Source organism: Ambystoma mexicanum, chromosome 4q (assembly GCF_040938575.1).
Source record: "Ambystoma mexicanum isolate Mex_15411 chromosome 4q, UKY_AmexF1_1, whole genome shotgun sequence".
NCBI classification, from domain to species: domain Eukaryota; kingdom Metazoa; phylum Chordata; class Amphibia; order Caudata; family Ambystomatidae; genus Ambystoma; species Ambystoma mexicanum.
In genome coordinates this window covers 1,268,911,470-1,268,923,665 of record NC_090928.1, presented here as the reverse complement: position 1 = coordinate 1,268,923,665, position 12,196 = coordinate 1,268,911,470, and the positions used below count along the sequence as shown (strand labels likewise).

The following is a 12,196-nucleotide window of genomic DNA, read 5'->3' as shown; positions in this document are numbered from 1 at the left end:
CAGTTTGATGACCGGAGGCAGTCACTGCATGATGCCAGTGGACTGGACAACTCTCTGGAGGTGGAGTTTTGTAGGCCGGAGCCCTGCACTCATGCCGATTCTTCATACCAGGGCCTTATGTCTCGGGTCACCGAGTACTTGGGTTGGTCGGCTCCCCCAGGGCAGTTCGTTCAGGATGATCTCACGAACATCCTTGATCTTGGTCCCCCCACTGACCCGGTATTGCCGTTTCATATGGCTCTGCAGAGAAGGGTGGTGGCAGCATGGACTGCTCCGGAGAGTCTCCCGGCAGTGGGCAAATCTTTGCCGCGAAGATACCGTCCAGCCAGTAGCGACCCCTGCTACTTGTCAACGCACCCCACTCCGGAGAGTTTGGTGGTGCAGGCGGCTACGGCCCCGGCAAAGCAGGCGTCATATCCTACCATCCCTCCAGATAGGGACGACAAACGTTTTGACGGCTGGGCGAAGAAAGTGTTTTCTTCAGGGGGTATGGCGCTTCAGGCGGCCAACTCCATATGTGCCTTGTCTCGTTTCACACACACTCTGTGGAACTGTGTTGCATTAGCGGCTGAACATATTCCAGAACGGGGACTAATAGTATGGTTTCCTTGCTATGGTTCAGGATGGCAAGGATGCTATGTGTAAGGCCGTTGAGTCGGGTTTGAACATGGCAGTTTGTGTCATCCGGTCCATGGCGGCGAGTACTGTAATACGCAGGTTTGCGTGGTTTCAGAAGTCTGGGTTCGCTCCTGATGTTCAGTCCCGGCTCCTCAACATGCCGTTTGATGGTGAACATCTTTTTGGCAGCAAGGCTGACGAGAGCCTTGAGGGGTTGCAGACCGCCAAAGCTGCAGCGAAGTCATTGGGCGCTGCAGTTCGACAACCTCTGCCTTTTCGTCCTAGGGGGCAACAATGGAGGGGAGGTTCCTTTCGCTATTACTCGTCCTTCAGTAAAGCGAGAGGAGCTAGCAGTCAAAGAGGCCACCGTAAGAGTTCCAGAGGTGGAAAACAGTGTACTCGAGGTGCCAAGGCCGCTCGGGCAGTTGCCTCTTTGCCCTCAGGCAACGCCGCAGCCGCTACCACTCAGTCATGAGGCCAGGTCCCATGGTTCGCCGGTTGGTGGAAGGCTGGCGCAGCATCTTGTAGAGTGGCGAGCCATGACTTCAGATGTGTGGGTTCTGGCGACCATAACCCACAGCTACTGTCTTCCTTTTCGGTAGAGGACTCACGACAATCCACCTGGGTACCTCTTTAAAGAGTCCGGATCCGCTCCTTGCGCAGGAAATTCAAGCCCTGCTGGAGAAAGGCGCCATAGAACTGGTGCCTGTAGCGGAGAGGAACAAAGGATGGTATTCCCCCTTATTTTTTTATTTCGAAGAAAGACGGGGGATTGAGACCCATCATGGACTTGCGCGGTTTGAACAATTTCCTCAGGAAGGACAAGTTCATGATGGTTGCTCTCTCTCAAGTCCTCCAGGCCCTTCAACTTCAGGACTGGTTGGTGTCTCTCGACCTCAAAGACGCTTACTTCCATGTGCCGATCCATCCCAAGCACAAGAAGTACTTGAGGTTCGCGGTTGTCGACTTGCACTTTCAGTTTTGGGTCCTGCCGTTCAGATTGAACTTCGCCCTGAGGGTTTTCACCAAGCTCATGGTGGTGGTGGCAGCGCATCTCAGGAAAGGGGGATTCACGTCTACCCCTACCTGGACGATTGGTTGATTAGGGGGAGCTCTCCCGAGCAAGTCCTGGATCATCTGTCCGTCACCTGCTACTCCCTTCTCAAGCTGGGCTTCTCCCTCCAATTTAAAGAAGTCCCATTTGACGCCAACGCAGCGGCTCCAGTACATCGGAGCAGTGCTCGACACATCCCTGGGGCAGTGTTTTCCTCCCCAGGTGAGGGCTCTTCACATTCAGCAGATGGTGCACAAGTTTCAACTTGCCCAGACTCCCCCAGCGTCCGAGTTCATGAGACTGCTCGGCCTCATGGCATCCTGCATTCTTCTGGTGCCAGACGCCAGGTTGCAGATGAGATCTTTGCAATGGGCACTTAAGCTCCAGTGGTCTGTCCTCCGGCGGGTTGTCGGACCATGTTCGGGTGCCGCCCTCGGTCGCCCAGGACCTTCTGTGGTGGGCCGTCGAAGGCAATCTGATGAAGGGGGCCCCATTTTGGCTGCCCTGGCCGGAGGTGACGATCGTGACGGACGCATCCCTCACGGGATGGGAAGCTCATGCCAACGAGTTTACAGTCAGCGGTCGTTGGTCCCCGTCGGAGTCCAGACTCCATATCAATCTGTTGGAGCTGAGGGCCCTCAGGCTTGCCCTGAAGGCTTTTCTGCCGACTGTGCGAGGAAAGTGTCCTGATTCTAACGGACAACACAGTGGCCATGCACTACCTCAACAAAAAGGGAGGGGGCAGGGTCACTTCCTCTGTGCAGGGAGGCGATGCAGCTCGAGTTCTGGGCCATCCAGCAGCAAGTTTCGATCTCGGCTGTTCATCTGGCCGGAGACGACAACGATACGGCGGACGCTCTGAGCAGGCAGAGCACGATTTCTCACGAGTGGGAGCTGGCTCGGGAGATTCTCCTGTAGATCTTTGCCCTTTGGGGGACCCCTCAAGCTGATCTCTTTGCCTCCAGTGTCAACCGGAAGTGCGAGAGGTTCTGCTTGCGGGAATTTCCTCCAAAAGGAGCCTTAGGAGACGCGTTCGTGGTGGAGTGGTCATTCCCACTGCTGTACGCGTTTCCTCCAGTCCCCGTCATCCTGCAAGTACTGCGGAGGTTACGGAGGTTCGGTTCCCGGATGATCCTCATTGTTCCGGCGTGGGCCCGGAGGACGTGGTACCTGGACCTTCTCGACTTGTCCATCTGCCCTCCACGTCGTCTTCCCTACCGAGACGATCTGCTCTCACGGGACGGGGGTCAGGTTCTCCATCCAGAGGTCCGATCCCTCAACCTTCACGCTTGGCTTCTGAAAGGTTGAAGTATAAGGATTGGGACCTCCCTGAAGACGTGATGGAGGTGTTGCTCTCATCCAGGCGGCCGGCAACAAAGTCTCAGTACCGTTGCCGTTGGAGAAAGTTCTGCGACTGGTGCAGAGTTAAGATTGTGGATCCTTTTGAGTGTGACATTCCCATGGTTCTGTCTTTTTTGCTTTCCTTGGTCCACAGGGGCTTGCAAGTGGGGACCATTAAAGGTTACCTCGCGGCGCTGTCCATCTTTAAGCGCTCGTCTGAAGAGTGTTCCTACTTCAAAATCCCTTTAATTTCACAGTTTCTGAAAGGGCTCACTAATGTGTTCCCTCCGTCACCTTTCCTGGTGCCCGGTTGGGATTTAAACCTTGTTCTTAAGTTTCTTATGGGTTCTCCGTTTGAGCCTTTACATTCTTGCCCTTTGAGGCTGTTAAGTCTGAAAACGTTGTTTTTGGTTGTTGTTACTTCCGCTCGCAGAGTGAGTGAGTTAAAGGCACTTTCAGTTAAGCCCACCCTTCACTGTGTTTCATAAGGACAGGGTTGTCCTTAGAGTTCGTCCTTCCTTTCTTCCAAAGGTGGTTTCGGAATTTCATTTGAGCCAGGTCGTGGTTCTTCCGGCGGTCTATCCTCCTCCACATCCTGGTAAGGAAGAGGAGAGGCTCCACAGGCTTGATCCTAGGAGAGCGTTGAGCTTTTATATTTCACGCATGTCCTGGGTCAGAGTGGACGATCAACTTTTCATTGGTTACGCTGGAAAGCGGTTGCGACAAGCTGTAACGAAACAGACTTTGTCTCGTTGGATTATTTTAGCTATCACCGAGTGTTACCGCTTGGCGGGTAAGGACCCACCGGCTGGCTTGCGGGCCCATTCTACCAGGGGAGTGACTGCGTCTACTGCCCTGCAGAGGGGTGTTCCTATTCGTCACATCTTTGATGCAGCCACCTGGGCTTCAGTACATATTTTTGTACGTCACTACTCCCTCGGTTCCATCCGAGGGCAGGATCTGGCCTTTGGCAAGGCAGTCCTTTATTCCGCAATTTGATTGGGCATGCTAAATTTGTGTTCTAAATTCTTTTCCCACCTCCTTGCTTGGTACTGCTTTGGGATTCTGTCATAGATATGGAATACGTCGGAGGACCCAATCCCCTCGAAGAAAAAGTTACTTTCTTACCTGGTAACGTTCTTTCGATGGGATGGTCCGATGACATATTCCATATCGCTCCCTCCCTACCTTCCCCGCTGCAGAATTTCTTTTGCGATTGCAGCTTGCGTACCGCAAGGCCTCGTGTCTCTGACTGGCAGAAAACTGGTGGCACACGTTCTGGGGGAAAAACTACAACTGAGGCTACGGGCGTCGTGCGTCCTACTTATCACATCGGGTGACGTCGGCCGTCGGAGGTCGTCCTCGGGGACGGCGCATCAACGTCATCGACGCAGACGCCGAAGATTTTCCGAAGCAGCAAAGCTGTGGACATTACCTGTCATAGATCTGGAATACGTCTTCGGACCATCCCATCGAAAGAAGGTTACCAGGTAAGAAAGTAACTTGTTCGTTTAAATGAACACTTTAAAATGGTACTAATGAATTATTGGCTTGTTAAAGAATAAATTGCCATTTTAGAACACACCAGCATGAATTGTTTAATATAGCTTGCACAGACGGATCCATTTTAAGCTGTTACATTTGAGCAGATCAAGCCATCGTCCTTGTGTGCAGGCCCGAGTGTTAGGCCACAAAACTAGTTGGAATGCGCAGTTTCTTTTTCTTTTTTTTTTTTTTTTCAGTGCCCACCACACAGGCACTTCACTTTTCTTTTTCTGCAACTGTTTGAGACTTGTGGATCTGCTTAGGTGCATATGCTGTCTCATCTAGTGGTTGTCTCAGAGTATAATCTATTTGTTTCGAATTTGAAAAACCGGGTATCAATTGGACGGGGGTGTTACGCTCAGAGTAACTATATCCCTTACTTGTACGGCGACCCGTGATCCTTCATGCTTTGGCCCTCAGATTTTTTTCTTTCATTAGTTGGCCACACATTAGAGAAGGAGAAACATGTTCTGTGCGGCTCAGTGCTAGATCGTTTGTTCGGTGCGAGTAGAGAACAAAGGCGTCCATCCAGGACCTCTACTGGCATACTATAGGCGAGTGTGGCAGTTTACAGTTTAGTGTTACGACCCAGTCCGGCATGCCAGATCAGGTGTAGGCCCGAGCAAAGCAAAGGCGCTTGACCAGGGTCCCCTGGCCGATGGCACCTGATCCAGCCCACCAGAGAGGCTCTTAAGGCTATTGGTACCCCGGGTTTCCAATTCAGAATCCTGGGGTTGCAAGGAACATTTTCATTCAAGGAATGGGAGGCGCACAGCGCCCGTTCATCTTGTGCCAGGATTGTCATTCAATGGTCACCATGGCGGCCATGCAGCGGCAGCAGAAGTGGGACGTGGCGGGAACAGGAACAATAAACTATAAGGGAGGGTTGGGGGGGATGGTGGTGCAGGCAGGGGCAGCAGACTTCAGGTTCCATGGAACGGGGGCTGAGATTATCAGTTCCAACCTGGGATCAAAGGAATCAGATTGGCTGCTCCCCATGCCCTGTTTGCTAAATCTTCTAGAGAATGCCCTTTTCACTTTCCTTCTGTATGCAAAGGGTACAAACCACAGGAAGATTTTTACTGGGCAAGGCCTATTTGTCATAAGTAAAACTTGTCTATCCAATAGTAGCCAGACTTTAGCTGTAAGCTCTTTACATACACTGTTTCTCTTTTTCATGGCGCATCAAACTGTTTTGAGTTCCATTAAAGGAATAGGGAAACCTCTAAAAGGTGAAGAGCTGACCGCAGCCCTCCGGGCACACCCCCTGCAATTCTTAAGCCTGTGTTGGCCTACCAGTTACAGGAGTAACAGGGCACTTAAAGCCAGGCCATGGCGTAAACTCCACGAGGGAGGATCCGCTTGTGGTTTTGCGCGAGTGGAGCCTTTCATTGGAAGATGTGTGCCCGTAGGTCTTCAGCCCATCACTGGTGAGGCTCCTCTGATGGTTCTCTGGATGTCTTTGCTAAAGCTCTCCTTACTCTTTACGGCTGCAGGTTGCTAGCCAGACTTGTGTCTGCCTTTTCGGTTTCTCTTCCTGTTCTCTCCTTTCACTGTACATGTGTGGAATTCGTATAATGCCCCTCTACCATTTTCACCACCTAGTGGGTCTATAGGAGTGAAGATCCCTTGATGGCAATGGCAGCGTTGTGTGTTTATTTGGGCGCTGATGGTTCTCTTTTGCTTTTTGCTCAGCACTGATCCTGAATGTTCTCCCCTTTGCCTCCTAGGTGGCACTCTTCTGCCAAACGGGCAAACTACTGCAGAGATTCAGGAGGAAGTGCCGCTCACCACCCTTGGCACGAGTGCATCTTCCAACAAGCGCCACAGTGCAGGTGACAAAATGCACTTCCCTCGCTCCAACCTGCATATAATCACAACACTTGGTACGTACACATAAGGTATCGAGCACGTGTCATTTTGGTAACCTCTGCTCTTGTGCGAGGATGCACAGTAAGGGAATGTAGTGTGTTGAGACCTGTGGCTGGGATCATGCTCATTAAAGGCCAAGAGGGGGGTAAGCCTTGTTCTCGCTGCATTCTGTTATGATCTGTTCTGGTTTAAAGGGAACTGCATTGTATTAGCATTTATTAAATGTTTGGTACTACTGTCAATTTGGAACTTTGTAAATAAAGTTTTTTTTAAAAGGCCAAGCGGGTTAGAGAGCACATTGTCACTGCATGCGGGTGGTGGTGGTGGTGGTGGTTGGGGGGGGGGGGGGGAGTTTGTGTGTGTGTGTGCGCCTTTGAGAAGGGGAGTTGGGGGGCCGGATCACCGGCGGGGCTGCGTGGAGTGCATAGGGAAGACCAGGCCTTCTGTGGGTGGAAGCAGGGAGTGCTGCAAGCATGTGGAAAGGGTAGAGACAGCCTGCCGGGATGCAGACACAGAAGGGTAATGGAGCAAGTGCTCTACCCTGAGGATGGAAGCAGAATGGTGCCGGCTTTGCAATCAGCAGGCTCTGCACTGAGAACAGAAGCAGAGTGTGGTTCTGGAATGTATGTAGAGCAGACACTCTGCCCTAAGGTTAGAAGCAGAGAATGGTGTAGGACTGAAAAGCAGACCGCCTCTGACAAGGGATCGTGTTAGTATGGTTTTCAGAACTGGTGGGTCTGCAAGTGCTTGTCACACATGCATGTATCTAAACCCTGTGCAGCGTAGTGTTAGGACTCTGCAACCTTCTAACCTAATGGCAGAATACCAGATCCAGCCAAAATGGAAGCCAAACCTCTCTGAGGGTAGGAAGACCTGGCACACCTGGCTGGATGGATGGATGGATGGAGGGCAGAGTAAATCAGTTACTCCACACAGGAAACCACCAAAAAACACCCAGCACTGGTATGCTGCAAAACTATACACTTAAACTAACACATGTAGTACTATCTGGTTAAAATAAGTACTTTAGGCACTGTCACACAGTGGACATTGATCAACAAACGAGCCAGACCCAGGGAATTGGATTAATAAATGGATTTATTGGAAGATTTGCACAGGTTTAGCCAAAATGTTTGAATTAAACTAAATTACCAGGATGGTTCTCCTTGGTGAGATAGTATACAAACAAAATCTATTTAAAAGAAAGTGTCTCCCTTGAAAGTAATGTGTCCCAGTACAAGTTCTGCCAGTTCTCAGTAAGTCCAGGGACGGTGTCACCTGGCACATCCATACAATAAATCGTGAGGCAACAATCCTGGGTTTCCAGTGGTTCCCAGATCCCACTGCTCACAGTTCTAGGGGTCTCTTCTCCTGAGGTTTCAGGGGTTCTCAGTTCCAAGTGTTGGATCTGTTCTTGGGGGGTGGGGGGGGTCTCTGGGTGGATTCTGTAAGTGGGGGCCTTAGAAGATGGGTTGCGGAGAGGATGAGAGGAGGCTGTCCTGCCATTAGGACACATTTCTCGCTAGGTCAATCGCTAACTCCCTCTGTCAAGGTTCTGCTCCTCCAACCCCCTACTTTTAGTCTCTCTCAAGCCACGCACAAAGCTTCTCACATGGTTCCCTGTCTTTCTAGGTGTACCCCTTAACCTTTGTCCTTGCCTGATCGTTATTTATTTGGATTTGTAGAGCACGCAACAGCCCTAGGGAATCGTGGCACTTGTTACAGACAGTTCTTAGTTCAAGATAAATGAATATTTGCAATTTACAGTGTGGTTGCTATTGTTAGACAATTTATAGTTGCAGTTAAATAACAGTTGCAATTTACAGTACAGAAAGTGAGGTTCGAGGGGATTGGGTCCTCCGACGTATTCCATATCTATGACATGTAATCACCACAGCTGTGCTGCTTCGGAAACTTTTGTCTGCGTCCTGCGTCGATGCGCCGTCGTCGAGGACCTCCTCCGACGTCATCCGATGTGATAAGTAGGACGCACGACGCCCGTAGCCTCAGTTCCGTTTTTTCCGCGAACGTGTTGCTTCGTGATTCTCGGTTTACGCCTCGACTCTTTGGAGTTGTGTTCTTCTCGGTTCTTCGAACCTGTTCGTTTTGTGACAATCCTTCGTGTGAAGATGTCTTCTACTTCGTCTTCGACCCCGCGTCCGGGTTTCAAGAAGTGCGGGGAGTGTGGGTCCAAGATATCGGTGACGGACTCGCACGACGCCTGCCTCTGGTGCCTCGGGGAGGCCCACGACACGGATGACTGTATCGACTGCCAGTCGCTCACGTGCAAAGCCTTACTTGAACTTAAGAAGAAGTTGTCGGTAGGTCGGGTGTCCAAGCCCCGGAAGTCGAAATCTGCGGGGCTTTCGACGGATGATTCGAGGGGTGACTCTCCGCGTCATCGTCGGAAGTCTCGTAGGTCTCCTTCTAGGAGTTGGTCTCGCCACTCCTCAGCCTCTTCGAGGCATTCTCGGAAGCGCCGACACCGGTCATCTTCCAGGTCCTCTTCGGAGGACTCTGCCCGGCACGTCGCTTACCCCACCAGCCGTGCGACGCCGGAGGAATGGGCTTCCTTCGGGAAGAAAATGCTGGCGATTCTTGAGTCGCAGGGTACTAAGCCGTCCGCGCCCCCGAGTGGGGTCGGTCGTGAGAGGTCGAGAGACACCACTCGCAAGAGTGGTCGGCACGAGTCACGGGAGAGGTCCCGTTCGGACAAGGAGACTCGTTCTCGACGTACCCGTTCCAGGTCCCGGTCCTCGACGCGTTCGAGACCGTGTGCACCTGTGAGGTCTTCGAGGAAGACATCGACGTCTGAGGCGTCGAGGGCGTCGACAGGCTTTCTCAAGGCTCCAGCTCCGAGGAAGTCGTCGAAGCCGTCGACGCTCAGGTCGTCGAGGGACACGCTCGGGGCTCCGGCCTCGAGGGCTGTGTCGACGCCGCTGATGCTGGAGGCGCTGCATCTGACGTCGACGCCGACTTCCTCGACGCCGATCCTCTCGGCGCCAATGCCGGTTCTCTAGACGCTGGCGACGATTCGCTCGACGCCATCAACGCCTTTAGTGTCGGAGGTACCCCGTGGCACGGGTGAACCCCCTGGGAAAGCTCTGGTTAAGAGCAAGCACTCTCGGGTGCCTTCTTTTCGCCACCTGGACTATATTTCAGAGGCGGATGAGGATTCTGATGGCCTGGTTCCTAGTGAGGTTCCAGATGAAATTGTCTCGGGCCATAGTCAGTTTGACGATTTTAGACAGTCACTGCATGATGCCAGTGGACTGGACACCTCTCCGGAGGTGGAGTTTTGTAGGCCTGATCCTGGCTCTCATGCCGATTCCTCGTACCGGCGCCTTATGGCTAGGGTTTCTGAGTACTTGGGATGGTCTGCTCCCCCAGGGGAGTTTGTGCAGGATAATCTCACGGACATCCTTGATGTTGGTCCCCCAACTGATCCGGTACTGCCGTTCCATATGGCTTTACAGAGAAGGGTGGCGGCGGCTTGGACTGCTCCGGAGAGTCTCCCGGCGGTGGGCAGATCCTTGTCGCGAAAATACCGTCCAGCCAGTAGCGACCCCTGCTACTTGACAGGCACCCCACTCCGGAGAGTTTGGTGGTGCAGGCGGCCACGGCCCCGGCAAAGCAGGCGTCGTACCCTACCATCCCTCCTGATAGGGACAACAAACGTTTTGATGGCTGGGCGAAGAAAGTGTTTTCTTCTGGTGGTATGGCGCTTCAGGCGGCCAACTCCATTTGTGCCTTGTCTCGTTTCACACACACTCTGTGGAACTGTGTTGCGTTAGCGGCTGAACATATTCCCAAAGGGGACGAACGGGATGGTTTCCTTGCTATGGTCCAGGGTGGTAAGGATGCCATGTGTGAGTCCGTTCAGTCGGGTTTGAACTTAGCTGAATGCGTCAGTAGGTCCATGGCGGCGAGCACCGTGATACGCAGGTTTGCGTGGTTGCGGAAGTCGGGGTTTGCTCCTGATGTGCAGTCCCGGCTCCTCAACATGCCCTTTGACGGTGAACACCTTTTTGGCAGCAAGGCTGACGAGAGCCTTGAGAGGTTGCAGACCTCAAAAGCTGCAGCGAAGTCGTTGGGCGCTGCAGTTCGCCAACCTCCGCCTTTTCGTCCTAGGGGACAGCAGTGGAGGGGTGGTTCCTTTCGCTATTACTCCTTCAGTAAAGCGAGAGGAGCTGGCAGTCAAAGAGGCCAACGCAGGGGTACCAGAGGTGGACGACAGGGTACCCGTGGTGCCAAGGCCGCTCGGGCAGTTGCCTCTTTGCACTCAGGTAACGCCGCAGCCGCTCACACTCAGTCATGAGACCATGTCCCATGGTTCGCCGGTTGGGGGAAGGCTGGGGCAGCATCTTGTAGAGTGGCAAGCCATTACTTCAGATGTGTGGGTTCTGGAGATCATAACCCACGGCTACTGTCTTCCTTTTCGGCACAGGCCTCGCGACAGTCCACCGGGGAACCTCTCTTTGCAGAGTCCGGATCCGCTCCTTGCGCAGGAAATTCAAGCCCTGCTGGAGAAAGGCGCCATAGAACTGGTGCCTGTAGCGGAGAGGAACAAGGGATGGTATTCCCCTTATTTTTTGATTTCGAAGAAAGACGGGGGATATCATGGACAAGTTCAAGATGGTTACTCTCTCTCAAGTCCTCCAGGCCCTTCAGCTTCAGGACTGGTTGGTTTCACTCGACCTCAAGGATGCTTACTTCCATGTGCCGATCCATCCCAAGCACAAGAAGTACCTGAGGTTCGCGGTTGGCGACTCGCACTTTCAGTTTTGGGTCCTGCCGTTCGGATTGACCTCCGCCCCGAGGGTTTTCACCAAGCTCATGGTGGTGGCAGCGCATCTCAGGCAAGGGGTGATTCACGTCTACCCCTACCTGGACGATTGGTTGATCAGGGGGAGCTCTCCCGAGCAAGTCCTGGATCATCTGTCCGTCACCTGCCACTCACCTCACAGGCTGGGCTTCTCCCTCAATTTAAAGAAGTCCCATTTGACGCCAACGCAGCGGATCCAGTACATCGGAGCAGTGCTCGACACTTCCCTGGGGCAGTGTTTTCCTCCCCAGGTGAGGGCTCTTCACATTCAGCAGATGGTGCACAAGTTTCAGCATACCCAGACGCTCCCAGCGTTCGAGTTCTTGAGGTTGCTCGGCCTCATGGCATCCTGCATTCTTCTGGTGCCAGAGGCTCGCCTGCGGATGAGATCTTTGCAGTGGGCATTCAAGACGCAATGGTCGCAGTCCTCCGGCAGTATGTCAGACCCGGTTCAGGTGCCGGCCTCGGTCGCCCGGGATCTTCTGTGGTGGGCCGTCGAAGGCAACTTGATGAAGGGGGCTCCATTTTGGCTTCCCTGGCCGGAGGTGACGATCGTGACGGATGCATCCCTCACGGGATGGGGAGCTCATGCCAACGGGCTGACAGTCAGCGGTCGTTGGTCTCCGTCGGAGTCCAGACTCCATATCAATCTGTTGGAGCTGAGGGCCGTCAGGCTAGCCCTGAAGGCTTTTCTGCCGACTGTGCGAGGAAAGAGTGTCCTGATCCTGACGGACAACACAGTGGCCATGCACTACCTCAACAAAAAGGCGGGGGGGGCAGGGTCACTTCCTCTGTGCAGGGAGACGATGCAGCTCGAGTTCTGGGCCATCCAGCAGGAAGTTTCGATCTCGGCAGTTCATCTGGCCGGAGACGAAAACGTGACGGCGGACGCTCTGAGCAGGCATAGCACGATCTCTCACGAGTGGGAGTTGGCTCAGGAG

General features: G+C 53.2%; 1 protein-coding gene across 1 annotated transcript in view; it reads left to right on the top strand.

Annotated features, from left to right (window-relative positions):
• Nucleotides 1-12,196, top strand: part of PTK7 (protein tyrosine kinase 7 (inactive)) — a 998,735-nt gene that overhangs the window by 805,300 nt on the left and 181,239 nt on the right. Inside the window, exon 15 of the mRNA XM_069608884.1 lies at nucleotides 6,289-6,444. Coding sequence (XP_069464985.1) covers nucleotides 6,289-6,444 — 156 coding nt within the window. The remainder of the gene's footprint in view (nucleotides 1-6,288; nucleotides 6,445-12,196) is intronic.